The 15,477-nt window shown below is 45.9% G+C and overlaps 3 protein-coding genes across 7 annotated transcripts; 1 reads left to right on the top strand and 2 right to left on the bottom strand.

Moving 5' to 3' along the window:
* Positions 1–32: 32 nt before the first annotated feature.
* LOC131730910 (UBX domain-containing protein 1-like) lies at positions 33–8,711 on the top strand. 5 transcript variants are annotated; one of them, XM_059020758.1, is made up of 10 exons: positions 33–173; positions 1,814–1,894; positions 2,697–2,750; positions 3,043–3,173; positions 3,789–3,867; positions 4,074–4,265; positions 4,970–5,021; positions 5,213–5,335; positions 5,674–5,854; positions 8,334–8,711. In XM_059020758.1, exons 2-10 carry the CDS (start codon positions 1,836–1,838, stop codon positions 8,372–8,374), a joined length of 912 nt encoding a protein of 303 aa, XP_058876741.1. In that variant the 5' UTR covers positions 33–173; positions 1,814–1,835; the 3' UTR covers positions 8,375–8,711. The 5 variants fall into 5 exon arrangements, with proteins under 5 accessions (XP_058876741.1, XP_058876742.1, XP_058876738.1 ...); XM_059020759.1 differs by having other exon boundaries at positions 45–177; XM_059020755.1 differs by having other exon boundaries at positions 45–169.
* Positions 8,547–10,214, bottom strand: LOC131730912 (distal membrane-arm assembly complex protein 1-like). Its single transcript, XM_059020761.1, has 3 exons — positions 10,175–10,214; positions 9,664–9,882; positions 8,547–8,883 (listed from the first exon to the last, which is right to left on the bottom strand). Exons 2-3 carry the CDS (start codon positions 9,878–9,880, stop codon positions 8,819–8,821), a joined length of 282 nt encoding a protein of 93 aa, XP_058876744.1. The 5' UTR covers positions 9,881–9,882; positions 10,175–10,214; the 3' UTR covers positions 8,547–8,818.
* A 364-nt stretch (positions 10,215–10,578) lies between these two features.
* LOC131730913 (ubiquinol-cytochrome-c reductase complex assembly factor 3) lies at positions 10,579–11,260 on the bottom strand. Its single transcript, XM_059020762.1, has 2 exons — positions 10,996–11,260; positions 10,579–10,719 (listed from the first exon to the last, which is right to left on the bottom strand). The coding sequence occupies exons 1-2, from the start codon at positions 11,110–11,112 to the stop codon at positions 10,597–10,599; spliced, it is 240 nt and encodes a 79-aa protein (XP_058876745.1). The 5' UTR covers positions 11,113–11,260; the 3' UTR covers positions 10,579–10,596.
* Positions 11,261–15,477: the final 4,217 nt, after the last annotated feature.

The raw sequence follows: 15,477 nt of genomic DNA on the forward strand, positions 1-15,477 counted from the left end.
AAGCTTCCATTTTGAGGGGCCGGTTTTTGTCGGCGGGTTTCGTCTGACGGAAAAAAACGATGTTAGGTCGTGACGTAATCGGTAGAACGGTTCCGTGCGAAAATGTCCCAGCGAGGCTCCCGTACTGTAGCCGGACATTGCCTGCGACTGTGGAATTGAAACCTGGACTGTGAGTGAGTAAGCATAGCTCTTAAAATGTTTTTATTTATAATCTGGACGTGTTTATTTTATTTAAACTGTGTTAGAGGGGGGAACAAACCTAGAACTATCAGATTGAATCGCTGGTTTGAAAGTAGGCCGAGCGATCAGAGTACAGCGTTGAAATATAAATATCGATACTGTTTGAAAAATTACATTTCCAGCGAATTCCTGTGTTTAAAATCACTCCCAAATTCATTAGAAGGGAAAATTGACGTTTTAAAGACATCCGTAATGCTGATCAGCGGCGTGGCGGACTTGATTAAATATGTAATATTTGAGTTAGAATTTGTTTTTATATATATATATATATAAAAGCAATAGGAAAACTAAATCGATTAAAGAAATCGATTTGTAAATGCGCTTTACGTACAGAACAGTCTAATTTTAAGAGGGGTGCGTGTGATTAACATTGTATCCTTGCTACAGCCGCATTATCACGAAATGAATACATCGTAATGTGATGCTGGAGGCTGTAGAGTTTAATTTCAAGATACGATTCTTGAGGAAAAACTGCGGTTCTGTACAGGCAACGTTTCCACTAGGAGTCTCTCTCAGCGTCTTCAGTGTAAATTCAATGGCAAACGCTTCCACTAGAAGTCTCTCTCAGTGTCTTCAGTGTAAATTCAATGGCAAACGTTTCCACTAGAAGTCTTTCTCAGTGTCTTCAGTGTAAATTCAATGGCAAACGTTTCCACTAGAAGTCTTTCTCAGCGTCTTCAGTGTAAATTCAATGGCAAACGCTTCCACTAGAAGTCTCTCTCAGCGTCTTCAGTGTAAATTCAATGGCAAACGTTTCCACTAGAAGTCTCTCTCAGCGTCTTCAGTGTCAATTCAATGGCAAACGTTTCCACTAGAAGTCTTTCTCAGCGTCTTCAGTGTAAATTCAATGGTAAACGTTTCCACTAGAAGTCTCTCTCAGTGTCTTCAGTGTAAATTCAATGGCAAACGTTTCCTCTAGAAGTCTCTCTCAGCGTCTTCAGTGTAAATTCAATGGCAAACGTTTCCACTAGAAGTCTTTCTCAGTGCCTTCAGTGTAAATTCAATGGTAAACGTTTCCACTAGAAGTCTCTCTCAGCGTCTTCAGTGTAAATTCAATGGCAAACGTTTCCACTAGAAGTCTCTCTCAGCGTCTTCAGTGTAAATTCAATGGCAAACGTTTCCACTAGAAGTCTCTCTCAGTGTCTTCAGTGTAAATTCAATGGCAAACGTTTCCACTAGAAGTCTTTCTCAGTGTCTTCAGTGTAAATTCAATGGCAAACGTTTCCACTAGAAGTCTCTCTCAGCGTCTTCAGTGTAAATTCAATGGCAAACGTTTCCACTAGAAGTCTCTCTCAGCATCTTCAGTGTAAATTCAATGGCAAACGTTTCCACTAGAAGTCTCTCTCAGCGTCTTCAGTGTAAATTCAATGGCAAACGTTTCCACTGGAAGTCTCTCTCAGCGTCTTCAGTGTAAATTCAATGGCAAACGTTTCCACTAGAAGTCTCTCTCAGTGTCTTCAGTGTCAATTCAATGGCAAACGTTTCCACTAGAAGTCTCTCTCAGCGTCTTCAGTGTAAATTCAATGGCAAACGTTTCCACTAGAAGTCATGTTTTTTTTTTGCAATCTTTTAGAAGTAATAACGGAGACGTCACGATGGCAGAATTCACGGCGCTGGACAGTTTAATGGAGATGGGCTTCAGCAAAAACAGAGCGTGAGCAGCGACCTCTCTGTGCTTTACAATGCTTCCCTATGCTTTACCAGACCTCTCTGTGCTTTACAATGCTTCCCTATGCTTTACCAGACCTATCTGTGCTTTACAATGTTTCCCTATGCTTTACCAGACCTCTCTGTGCTTTACAATGCTTCCCTATGCTTTACCAGACCTCTCTGTGCTTTACAATGCTTCCCTATGCTTTACCAGACCTCTCTGTGCTTTACAATGCTTCCCTATGCTTTACCAGACCTCTCTGTGCTTTACAATGCTTCCCTATGCTTTACCAGACCTCTCTGTGCTTTACAATGCTTCCCTATGCTTTACCAGACCTCTCTGTGCTTTACAATGCTTCCCTATGCTTTACCAGACCTCTCTGTGCTTTACAATGCTTCCCTATGCTTTACCAGACCTCTCTGTGCTTTACAATGCTTCCCTATGCTTTACCAGACCTCTCTGTGCTTTACAATGCTTCCCTATGCTTTACCAGACCTCTCTGTGCTTTACAATGCTTCCCTATGCTTTACCAGACCTCTCTGTGCTTTACAATGCTTCCCTATGCTTTACCAGACCTCTCTGTGCTTTACAATGCTTCCCTATGCTTTACCAGACCTCTCTGTGCTTTACAATGCTTCCCTATGCTTTACCACACCTCTCTGTGCTTTACAATGCTTCCCTGTGCTTTACCAGACCTCTCTGTGCTTTACAATGCTTCCCTATGCTTTACCAGACCTCAGTGTGCTTTATCACACTTTACCATGGTTTTACTGTGCTTTACCATGTGGTTTGTGTCTGTGTTTAGAGAGAGGGCTCTGGCTCACACTGGGAATCAGGGGATAGAGCGAGCGATGGACTGGTGAGTAGCTTGAAATAACGGCTGCAGATTCCCAAATGACTCCCGGCTGAATCCCGCAGGAATAACATCTGGATATGCCTATCCCCCTCCCCCTCCCCCCTCTCTCTCTCTCCCCCTCTCCCCCTCTCCCCCCTCTCCCCCTCCCCTTCTCTCCCTCTCTCTCCCTCCCCTTCTCTCTCACTCTCTCTCTCTCTCTCCCCCTCTCCCCCTCTCCCCCTCCCCTTCTCTCTCTCTCTCTCCCCCTCTCTCCCTGTCCCCCTCTCCCTCCCCCTCTCTCTCCCTCTCTCTCCAGGATAATGGCACATGAAAGTGACCCTGATATTGACGAGCCCTACGTTCCTCCAGCTGGTCATGTTTTGGGGTCCGATCCGACCCAGCTCACTCTGACCCCCCCTCCAGCCCCCCCGACAGATCCCGCGGCCGGTGAGCGGGGGGTGAGGGGGGTGAGGGGGGGGGTTAGTATAATGATCTCAGTGTTCTACAGCACTGGTGCTAGAAATGCAACGTGATATCAAAAAATATCTATATCTGTCTGTCTGTCTGTCTGTCTATCTGTCTGTCCGTGCCTCTGTCTGTCTGTCTGTCTGTCTGTCCGTGCCTCTGTCTGTCTGTCTGTCTGTCTGTCTGTCCGTTCCTCTGTCTGTCTGTCCGTTCCGCTGTCTGTCTGTCTGTCTGTCTGTCTGTCTGCATTGTCACTGTAGTGCCCCTGTCTGTCTGTCTGTCTGTCTGCATTACCACTGTAGTGCCCCTATCTGTCTATCTGTCTGTCTCTCTGTCTGTCTCTCTGTCTGTCTGTCTGTCTGTCTGTCTGTCAATCTACACAATTTGTATATTCATTAGATACACAGGGATTTCAAATGGATTTTATAATTGGACTTGTGACACAATGAATATGTAACTAATACTGTCTGTGTGTCTCTGTCTCCCTCTCCCTCTCCCTCTCCCTCTCCCTCTCCCTCTCCCTCTCCCTCTCCCTCTCCCTCTCCCTCTCCTCTCTCTCTCTCTCTCTCTCTCTCTCTCTCTCTCTCTCTCTCTCTCTAGTGGCTGCAGAAGGGTCACAGGAAGAACAGAGCAAACGACCTCTGACAGAGGAAGAGAAACAAGAACAGATAAAACGGTGAGTCTTTGAACAGAGAGGAAAGAGGGGAGGAGGAGGAGAGGAAAGAGGGGAGGAGGAGGAGAGCTGTCAGTGTGTGAGGAGAGGGAACAGGAGAGGGGAACAGCGAGGTGGAGAAGAGAGAGGGGGGGGGAGTAAGGAGAGAGGGGAGCGGGTTGAGGGCTGCATCGGTGTGCATCAGCGCTGTGTGACACTGCCCCCTGCAGGCTGGAGGAGCTGATGCGTGTGAAGCAGCAGGAGAGAGAGGAGCGAGAGAAGCAGGAGGAGGTGGAGAGGGAGAGAGAGAGGAGGAGGCACGGCCAGGAGCTGCTGCAGGTCAAGCAGAGGCTGCAGGAAGAGGAGATGAAGAAGCTGGCGGAGGAGAGGAAGAGGGAGAAGATCGAGGAGAAGCAGGCCAGGTGAGCGACTCCAGTCAAAACCGATTGAATTCACACATTATTATTATTATTATTATTATTATTATTATTATTATTATTATTATTACTATTATTATTATTATTATTATAGAGTCATTCAGCAGACGCTTTTATCCAAAGCGACTCCAGTCAAAACCGATTGAATTCACACATTATTATTATTATTATTATTATTATTATTATTATTATTATTATTATTATTAATGAGTCATTTAGCAGACGCTTTTATCCAAAGCGACTCCAGTCAAAACCGATTGAATTCACACATTATTATTATTATTATTATTATTATTATTATTATTATTATTATTAATGAGTCATTTAGCAGACGCTTTTATCCAAAGCGACTCACAGAGACTAGGAGGGTGAACTCTGCTTCATCAACAACTGCTGCTGCTGCTGCTGCTGCAGAGTCACTTCCAATAGGAGCTCGTTTGTTTGACGTCTCATCCGAAGGACGGAGCACAAGGAGGTGAAGTGACTCGCTCAGGGTCACACACACACACAGGGAGTCAGTGGCTGAGCCGGGATTTGAACCTCCTGGTATCGAGCCCCCCTTTTCTCTCAGCGCTGGGACCCCCCAGCCTCCTGCATTGATGAGGGAATCCGGAGGATTTCTGAATTCAACTCTTGTTGGGGAGGGAGACCAGCAGCTAATTCTCTTCTCTCCTCTTGTCTTTCCAAAGACAGCGGGTTCGAGATAAGATCGAGAGGGACAAGGCAGAGAGAGCTATGAAGGTGAGAGTGGGGGGAGATCGGAACCAGCGCTCCAGCACACCTTGTTGACGCTGCTATGGCGGGTGTTGACAAATTCCTTTCTCCGGTACTAATAAGTATTGATCAAGTGGATCAGTAAGTGATTATTCCATTAAGAGTTGCATCTCTCTCTCTCTCTCTCTCTCTCACTCTCTCTCGTTTCTCGTTCCCAGTTTGGAGGGGGTTGCTCCAGAGCTGCCCCTGTGACCCCCCCAGTGGAGGCCCCTCCCACCTCCCCGCCCGCCAGCCAGGGCCCCCCCCCAGCCAAGAGGGAATACGATGAGTGCAGGATACAGGTATGTCAGCAGACCCTCCCCTGACTTTCACTGTGCAAAGAACTACAGCTCCCAGCATCCCTCGCTGCTGCTGAGGCATGCTGGGAGCCGTTTTTACTGTGATGCAGTGCTTCCAGTGTAAACACACCTATACTGCAGGTCCTGTTGTGACTGCTGGTTGATGCCAGCTGTTCTGTATTAAAGAACTACAGCTCCCAGCATCCCTCACTGGTACTGCTGGTGCTGAGGCATGCTGGGAGTCGTAGTTTTCATTCTGACACCCTGAGTTTATTGGAGTGGGTGACACTGCTGTGCAGTAGGAGTCTTGTTCCCATCGCTGGTGTGACCCCCCCCCCCAGGTGCGCTTGCTGGACGGCTCGGCGCTGACCAGTGCGTTCAAGGCCCGGGAGCCGCTGGCCGCAGTGCGGCTCTACGTGGAGCTGAACCGGACTGACGGGGCCGAGGAGTTCACACTGCTCACCCCCTTCCCCAGGAGACAGTTCACTGAGGAGGACATGGAGACGCCACTGCAGGAGCTGGGTGAGGAAGACACCGAGAGAGAGACTGAGAGACACCGAGAGAGAGACTGAGACACACTGAGAGAGACACTGAGAGACTACACACCGAGAGACTGAGACACACCGAGAGAGAGACTGAGACACACCGAGACACTGAGAGAGAGACTGAGAGACTATACACACCGAGACACACTGAGACACATGGTCTGTATACAGAGACACAGGCTAGCTGCTGTATTAATACACTGAGAGACACACGGTCTGTATACAGAGACACAGGCGAGCTGCTGTATTAATACACTGAGAGACACACGGTCTGTATACAGAGACACAGGCGAGCTGCTGTATTAATACACTGAGAGACACACGGTCTGTATACAGTGACACAGGCGAGCTGCTGTATTAATACACTGAGAGACACACGGTCTGTATACAGAGACACAGGCTAGCTGCTGTATTAATACACTGAGACACACGGTCTGTATACAGAGACACAGGCGAGCTGCTGTATTAATACACTGAGAGACACACGGTCTGTATACAGAGACACAGGCGAGCTGCTGTATTAATACACTGAGAGACACACGGTCTGTATACAGAGACACAGGCGAGCTGCTGTATTAATACACTGAGAGACACACGGTCTGTATACAGAGACACAGGCGAGCTGCTGTATTAATACACTGAGAGACACACGGTCTGTATACAGAGACACAGGCGAGCTGCTGTATTAATACACTGAGAGACACACGGTCTGTATACAGAGACACAGGCGAGCTGCTGTATTAATACACTGAGACACACGGTCTGTATACAGAGACACAGGCGAGCTGCTGTATTAATACACTGAGAGACACACGGTCTGTATACAGAGACACAGGCGAGCTGCTGTATTAATACACTGAGAGACACACGGTCTGTATACAGAGACACAGGCGAGCTGCTGTATTAATACACTGAGAGACACACGGTCTGTATACAGAGACACAGGCGAGCTGCTGTATTAATACACTGAGAGACACACGGTCTGTATACAGAGACACAGGCGAGCTGCTGTATTAATACACTGAGAGACACGGTCTGTATACAGAGACACAGGCGAGCTGCTGTATTAATACACTGAGAGACACATGGTGTGTATACAGAGACACAGGCGAGCTGCTGTATTAATACACTGAGAGACACACGGTCTGTATACAGAGACACAGGCGAGCTGCTGTATTAATACACTGAGAGACACATGGTGTGTATACAGAGACACAGGCTAGCTGCTGTATTAATACACTGAGAGACACACGGTCTGTATACAGAGACACAGGCGAGCTGCTGTATTAATACACTGAGAGACACACGGTCTGTATACAGAGACACAGGCGAGCTGCTGTATTAATACACTGAGAGACACACGGTCTATACAGAGACACAGGCGAGCTGCTGTATTAATACACTGAGAGACACACGGTCTGTATACAGAGACACAGGCGAGCTGCTGTATTAATACACTGAGAGACACACGGTCTGTATACAGAGACACAGGCGAGCTGCTGTATTAATACACTGAGAGACACACGGTCTGTATACAGAGACACAGGCGAGCTGCTGTATTAATACACTGAGAGACACACGGTCTGTATACAGAGACACAGGCTAGCTGCTGTATTAATACACTGAGACACACGGTCTGTATACAGAGACACAGGCGAGCTGCTGTATTAATACACTGAGACACACGGTCTGTATACAGAGACACAGGCGAGCTGCTGTATTAATACACTGAGACACACGGTCTGTATACAGAGACACAGGCGAGCTGCTGTATTAATACACTGAGAGACACACGGTCTGTATACAGAGACACAGGCGAGCTGCTGTATTAATACACTGAGAGACACACGGTCTGTATACAGAGACACAGGCGAGCTGCTGTATTAATACACTGAGACACACGGTCTGTATACAGAGACACAGGCTAGCTGCTGTATTAATACACTGAGAGACACACGGTCTGTATACAGAGACACAGGCGAGCTGCTGTATTAATACACTGAGACACACGGTCTGTATACAGAGACACAGACGAGCTGCTGTATTAATACACTGAGACACACGGTCTGTATACAGAGACACAGGCGAGCTGCTGTATTAATACACTGAGAGACACACGGTCTGTATACAGAGACACAGGCGAGCTGCTGTATTAATACACTGAGAGACACACGGTCTGTATACAGAGACACAGACGAGCTGCTGTATTAATACACTGAGAGACACACGGTCTGTATACAGAGACACAGGCGAGCTGCTGTATTAATACACTGAGAGACACACGGTCTGTATACAGAGACACAGGCTAGCTGCTGTATTAATACACTGAGAGACACACGGTCTGTATACAGAGACACAGGCGAGCTGCTGTATTAATACACTGAGAGACGCACGGTCTGTATACAGAGACACAGGCGAGCTGCTGTATTGATTCAGTTTGTTTCTGTGTTTCACAGGTCTGGTTCCTTCAGCAGTCTTAATGGTTGCCAAGAAGTAAAGAAAATAAAGACCAGACACCAAGAGAGAGACGTCACATGACCTGAACCCAAGCATAGCCCCGCCCCCTCTGACCAGGAGAGAGAGAGAAGCATGATCCGGGACGGAAAAACTCAAACGCAACAAAACACTCGGGACTATTAAAAAAATGAAACACACACACACACAAAAGAAGCAGTTTGTACAAAATGGTGAATAATAATTGGACTTGAATTATTATTATTATTATTATTAGTTTTATTTTTTTTTTGGTTTCTCAATCCTTGATTTACTGTTCTTAATTATAACTCTTTGCTTCGCTTCTCGCGCTGGCCAATTAAAAGCGATCGCTGAACGAACCTCGTTGTGAGCCTCGTTTTTTTTCAGAGTCGTTCTCTGACAGTCTTTGATGTGTCGGGGTGCGGTGGGGTCTGTCATACAAGAGAACGAAACACACTCTTTTTTTTCAGGTTTTCCTCTGAGATTTTCCAACCGGATCAGCGAGGATCACAATCCCCCACGATGCCAAACCTGGAAACAAGACAGATATCAAAATAAATAAAGAAAGCATTTGTTTACAAGCCAGCACAGACAGAATTACTCCAGGCATGAAAATATAAGCCAAGCCCCCCCATTTGCACAGCAGTGTGATCCAGTCCAGGTTTAAACACATAGTTTTAATTTATGACAAATATGATCAGGGCTGGGAATCAGACTCCTATTGCACAGCAGTGTGATCCAGTCCAGGTTTTACTGCTACCAGCTTGATCAGCCCCCAGTGTGTCTAGCTAACAAGCTCAGGTGTGTCTGATTATTAAACTCCCAGTGAAACCAGGACTGGAAATAAGACTCCCATTGCACAGCAGTGTGATCCAGTCCAGGTTTTACTGCTACCAGCTTGATCAGTCCCCAGTGTGTCTAGCTAACAAGCTCAGGTGTGTCTGATTATTAAACTCCCAGTGAAACCAGGACTGGAAATAAGACTCCCATTGCACAGCAGTGTGATCCAGTCCAGGTTTTACTGCTACCAGCTTGATCAGTCCCCAGTGTGTCTAGCTAACAAGCTCAGGTGTGTCTGATTATTAAACTCCCAGTGAAACCAGGACTGGAAATAAGACTCCCATTGCACAGCAGTGTGATCCAGTCCAGGTTTTACTGCTACCAGCTTGATCAGCCCCCAGTGTGTCTAGCTAACAAGCTCAGGGTGTGTCTGATTATTAAACTCCCAGTGAAACCAGGACTGGATCACACTGCTGTGCAACGGGAGTCTGATTCCCATCCCTGTAGCGGTTCATAAATAAATAAACTTACACGCAGAAAAAAAGATCTGTGCCACCGTCCCCACTCTGGCGGGACCCCCTCTCTTTAAGACAGTCCGGGCGGCCATGAAGACGTAGCCCCCGGCGCACAGCAGCCCGGCCCCGCAGGTAACCCGACAGCCCCAGCAGCCGCTGAAAAGCGCTTTCCGGGGAGCGGGTTGCGCCAGAGCGGGGATCGAGGCGTCTCTTTCGACGCTAGGCCCAGACATCGCTACGGAGGAAAATCAGATATTTTGTAATGAAATAAAATACGATATTAATGTGGGCACGTTATTAATAATATACAGCGCTCTGCTACCGACTAAAATACTCAACTCTAATTCAAAATAGGGCTGTACTAATTATCCCTTAAAAAAAAAAAAAAAGTCTGTTTTTTTTTTTTTTTTTTAAAGTTCACACGAACTTAATTGTTAATATTTGCTGGTCATATTTATCCGATTGCTTTTTATTTTTGATCTGTTTCTGCTTCACAAACACGCACGCCGGCCGCGCAGTTTTTGTACCGTTGACCTTCTTCGCCGGAAGAGCTTTCCGCCCAGTGACCTTACCTACAGGAAGCGGGGATTGGTTACCACGACATCCGACCTTCTTTACCGGAAGCTGGTGCACAACGACGGTGGCCCGCTGTTGTTTTGATTCCGTGTGAAACATTTGTGTTGGAAAATTGGTTCCGTACATATTTAGACGGCAGACAACACTACGAATAATAATAATAATAATAATAATAATAATAATAATAATAATAATAATAATAATAATAATAATAATAATACTTGTATTGTTGTATTGTAACACTTAATGTATTTGCTTACGATTGTAAGTCGTCCTGGATAACAGCGTCTGCTAATTAATAAATAAATAAATAATAATACTAATTAATAATAATAATAATAATGAGACGGGAGGAGACGGATGAAGTTGTGTTTTATTTGCTGTATCTCCGGGTGATGTTCTCGTCCGTCTCCGCCGCTTCTTTGAGGACTCGCAGCTGCAAAGCGGTCAAGCGCCGCGTCTCTTGCATCCGCAGCGGGTTCGCTTCTGGGAGGCTCTGTCGGTATAGACGGGGAAGGAGGAGGGGATAAAAAAAAAAATCACTATAATAACACAACAACAATTCACATTTCTGTATCTTATACAAGTTTCCCATAGTAAAATCAAAGCGGGATCGCCACGGGAGGGGAGGCATGTTTGTAAAGCTCCCATTAAATTGGGGGACGCTGTGCATGCGTCTGTCTTAGTGGCTTTTAATATTATTATTAATATTATTATTATTATTATTATTATTATTAATTTGCTTAGCTATGGGGGTTGATAAAAACCGTACCTTGATAATGTTCTTTTTTCGTTCCTCGCCCGGTGACGTAATCATCCAAAATCCGCACACCACTCCGATCGCCCCGGACAAAATCCCCGAATACGTGATCCATCTGATGCTGCTCATGTTCACAGAACCCGTCCGGACCCCCCCCCAGAATAAAATACAGCCTGAATTTGAAACCACCCCCGTGTTTTTTTCCGCGTTTGATTTGGGGAGAGCAGAATCGCAAAGCACTCTACGGTCAATGTGAAAATCAGAGGGGGGTTGTGGGATAGACGTACCTCCGATATATTATACCACATAATGTTTGTTTGTCAGAAAACCCCAATATAGTTTGATTTTTTTCTGTGTAATATCTTCGACCGTAAGCGCGTTATAATGTACGCGTACAGCATTTTAAATATGTAACCTGTTATGCTTTTTAATTAATTAATTAATTAATTAATTAATTAATTAATTGCTGTATATTTATTTACGTATATATATATATATATATTTTAATCCATACGTTTGTTTTGCGTGCAGCGTTGTAAAAAGTTTACAGCGGCAGGTTATTGTTATAGCGAATCAAAGGTCAGCACAGTGTGGCAAAAAAATCTGGGATGTTTTGCGGAAAAATTATAATTCCTTGTTTTGTGATCCACCAGATGGCGCCACTGTCGCATGTGCAGCGCCGCTCCGCGCTGATCCTCTCAGTCCAGGCAGCGTGCAGTTCATGTATAATGTGATATAACGCTGGCTGAGTATTTGTACCTGTGATTTATATTGCGTGGCTATGCAGAATAAATACACTGAACATGTTAATGTGTCCAGCTGTTTAGTTTGTTACTTTTTTTTTAATGTAATCGTAATTCTATTTGTAATTACTGCAGCATAATTGTAAATATATCTCCCCCCTCTCTCTCCCCCCTCTCCCCCCCTCTCTCTCTCCCCCCTCGCTCTCTCCCCCTCTCCCCCCTCTCTCTCCTCTCTCTCTCCTCTCTCTCTCGCTCTCTCTCTCTCCCCCCTCTCTCTCCTCTCTCTCTCTCCTCTCTCTCCTCTCTCTCTCTCTCCCTCTCTCTCTCCCCCTCTCTCTCCTCTCTCTCTGTCTGTCTCTCTCTCTCCCCCCTCTCTCTCCTCTCTCTCTGTCTATCTCTCTCTCCCCCCCTCTCTCTCCTCTCTCTCTCTCTGTCTCTCTCTCTCCTCTCTCTCTCTGTCTCTCTCTCTCCTCTCTCTCTCTCTCTGTCTCTCTCTCTCTCTCTCTCTCTCAGTAATTTTCTATCATTACTGGCTCGCTGATCGAGTGAAGAGGTGCAGCGCTAAGAGCTGTAATTGCTGAAATTATCTCTTGCTATCCAGTGTGAGAGAGAGAGAGGCATCCAGGTCTATTCCTTAGAATTCTTGAGAGCGGTGTAGGGGGTAAAATTTATGACATCATTAAGTCAATGTATACAGAGAATAAGTGTGGTGTGAAAATTGGAAACCAAAGAACAGGGTTTTTCACCCAAGGGCGTGGAGTGAGACAGGGCTGCAGTCTGAGCCCAACACTGTTCAACATCTACATCAACGAGTTGGCTACGGTGCTGGAACAGTCTGCAGCCCCTGGCATCACTCTACACGACAAAGAAATCAAATTCCTGCTCTATGCAGATGACCTGGTCCTGCTGTCACCCACTGAACAGGGGTTGCAGCAGAGCCTGGCATTGCTGGAGCAGTACTGTCAGAAATGGGCACTGACAGTAAACCTGGACAAGACCAGAGTTATGGTATTCCAGAAGAAAGCCAGATCTCAGGGAAACAGGTACCACTTCACCCTGGGAAACAACACCTTGGAGCATAGCACCAGCTACAATTACCTGGGTCTAAAAATCAGTGCGTCTGGGAACTTCAACCTGGCTATAAATGCATTAAGAGATAAAGCGCGCAGGGCTTTTTATGCAATAAAGAATCGGCTATACAAAATTAAACCACCAATAAAAATTTGGCTAAAAATTTTCGACAGCATAATAAAGCCAATCCTTCTGTATGGTAGTGAAGTATGGGGTCCCCTTATGAACCCGGATTATAAAAAATGGGATCAAAGCCCCATAGAGAATATCCATCTGGAATTCTGTAAACACCTCCTGCAGGTTCACAGGAGTGCAGCCAATAGCGCTTGCAGGGCTGAATTGGGCCGGTTCCCCTTACTCCACTCCATACAGAAACGAGCGCTCAACTACTGGGTCCATCTACAGCAGGCTGATCCGCAGTCCTACCACCACACTGCACTGCGGAGCTGCTCACACCCCCCACAAGAGAATCCCCTCAGTAGAATGGTACTGAAGCTCAGCCAAATAAGTCAAATTAATACCAGCGAGCTTCAGAACACCACCAACAAAAAACTCCCAGCACAAAAAATGAAACAAATTAATCTAAATCTGGAAAACAATTATAAAGTACACTGGAATAACGAAATTGAATCACACAATAAATTACAATGCTATCTGGCCCTAAAAAAAGAATTTACCCTGGCAGAATATCTGGTCAGGGTCAAAAACACAAAACATAGACAGATCCTGACCAAGTACAGACTCAGTGACCACAGCCTGGCCATCGAAACTGGCCGGCACAAAAAAACCTGGATTGCCAAAGAAAAAAGGCTGTGCGGTCACTGTGATCTGGGAGAGGTAGAGACAGAAATGCACTTCCTGTTGTCCTGCTCAAAATACACAGAGATACGGGAGAGATATATCCCCCAATTCAAAAAACAAATGGCAGAGTTTAACCTCCTCTCCATATCGAGTAAAATCCCCATCCTTCTAGGAGAGGAGGAGCGAACTGCAAATCTAGCAGCACAGTATGTGTCTGCCTGCCACAACCTGAGGGACAGTGTGTGACACCCTGCATACATGACCATGGGTTACTGTTGATGAGGAGGGAGGGAGGGAGGGAGGGAGGGAGGGAGTTATTATATCGTTCAAAGGGAAGGGAACAATGTTTTTTTTGTGTTTGTTATGTTCTGTAATTGTATTTCCGTTTTATTATTTCTGTTTTGTATTATAAAAGCTTTGGCAATACCTGAGCGCTCTCGTCATGCCAATAAAGCATTTTTGAATTTGAATTTGAATTTGAGTCTGTCTGTGTGAGTGAGAGTGTGTGTCTGTGTGTGTGCGTCTGTCTGTCTGTGTGTGTGTGTGTGTGTGTGTCTGTCTGTGTGTGTGTGTGTGTGCGTCTGTCTGTCTGTGTGTGTGTGTTTGAGTGTCTGTGTGTGTGTGTGTGTCAGTGTGTGTGTGTGTTTTAGTGTGTTTTGGGAGGGGGAGGGGGAGAGTCTTTTCCAATAATATCATCACTCTATCGCACTGTGTGGCTCTCTATCACTCTCTGTCCGTGCCTCTGTCTGTCTATCTGTCCGTGCCTCTGTCTGTCTGTCCATGCCTCTGTCTGTCTATCTGTCCGTGCCTCTGTCTGTCTGTCTGTCTGTCCGTTCCTCTGTCTGTCTGTCTGTCTGTCTGTCTGTCTGTCCGTTCCTCTGTCTGTCTGTCCGTGCCTCTGTCTGTCTGTCTGTCTGTCTGTCTGTCTGTCTGTCTGTCTGTCTGTCTGTCCGTTCCTCTGTCTATCTGTCTGTCTGTCTGTCTGTCTGTCTGTCTGTCTGTCTGTCTGTCTGTGTGCTTTGTTGCACATGTACGGTGAAGCGCTTGTCTGATTTCGATGGAAACGCTCTGGCAGTAACGTTATGGTTCCCCAGACTGATGCTTCCTCATAAACACGTCCAGGACAGCTTCTCTAGCGCTTGGTTGCTATGTGACTCAGGGGGCCTAGGGTTGCCGTGGCGACCACCCTCCTGAGCTCTAAATCCTGAAGAGAGAGCAGTGTGCCCCCCCCCCTCCCCCCCTGAGCGTTATCACAGAACCCTTTCAGGAAGGTAATAATTGAAGAGGAAAAATAAAGGATTTCAATTTTTCTTTAGAATGGAAACAACGCCTTTCCATCGTAATCTCTTCCAGCGTTTAATATTTAATATTGATATTCAACTTGCTCTGCTATCTATTATTCAAAGATTCAGTGTCCAATTTCACGCAGGAGATCCCAGAATAGACATTGTGATGAACAGCTGCTGGTAACGGACAGACAGACACCTCCCTGTGTCTATAATACACGGATGAAGGCTATATTTGCACCCTGAGCCACTGGAAAAAAATCCCACAGGAGTGACGTCAAAAAATGATAATTCCTCGAGAGGAAAATATACTTGAACTTTGACCCCTTCGACTCCTCGAGACCGTCGCTTTCAAATTCAAAACACAAAACGTCTCGTTTTCAATCAAAATGATGTCAAGCTGGAACATTCGTATCTCAGAGAAACCGGAGAGGAACGGGAAATTAAAACAATTCCATCTCGGGGTTCTGTGACAGTTTAGAAACTCCGCCTTCGCTCTCGTAGTTTATGACGTCACAGAAACCCTAGATGGAATTATTATCCTGTGACTCACTGAAGCCCTTCTATTATTCTATATATAAATGTGAATAACT

This window comes from Acipenser ruthenus, unplaced genomic scaffold, assembly GCF_902713425.1.
Source record: "Acipenser ruthenus unplaced genomic scaffold, fAciRut3.2 maternal haplotype, whole genome shotgun sequence".
In the NCBI taxonomy this organism is placed as follows: Eukaryota; Metazoa; Chordata; class Actinopteri; order Acipenseriformes; family Acipenseridae; genus Acipenser; species Acipenser ruthenus.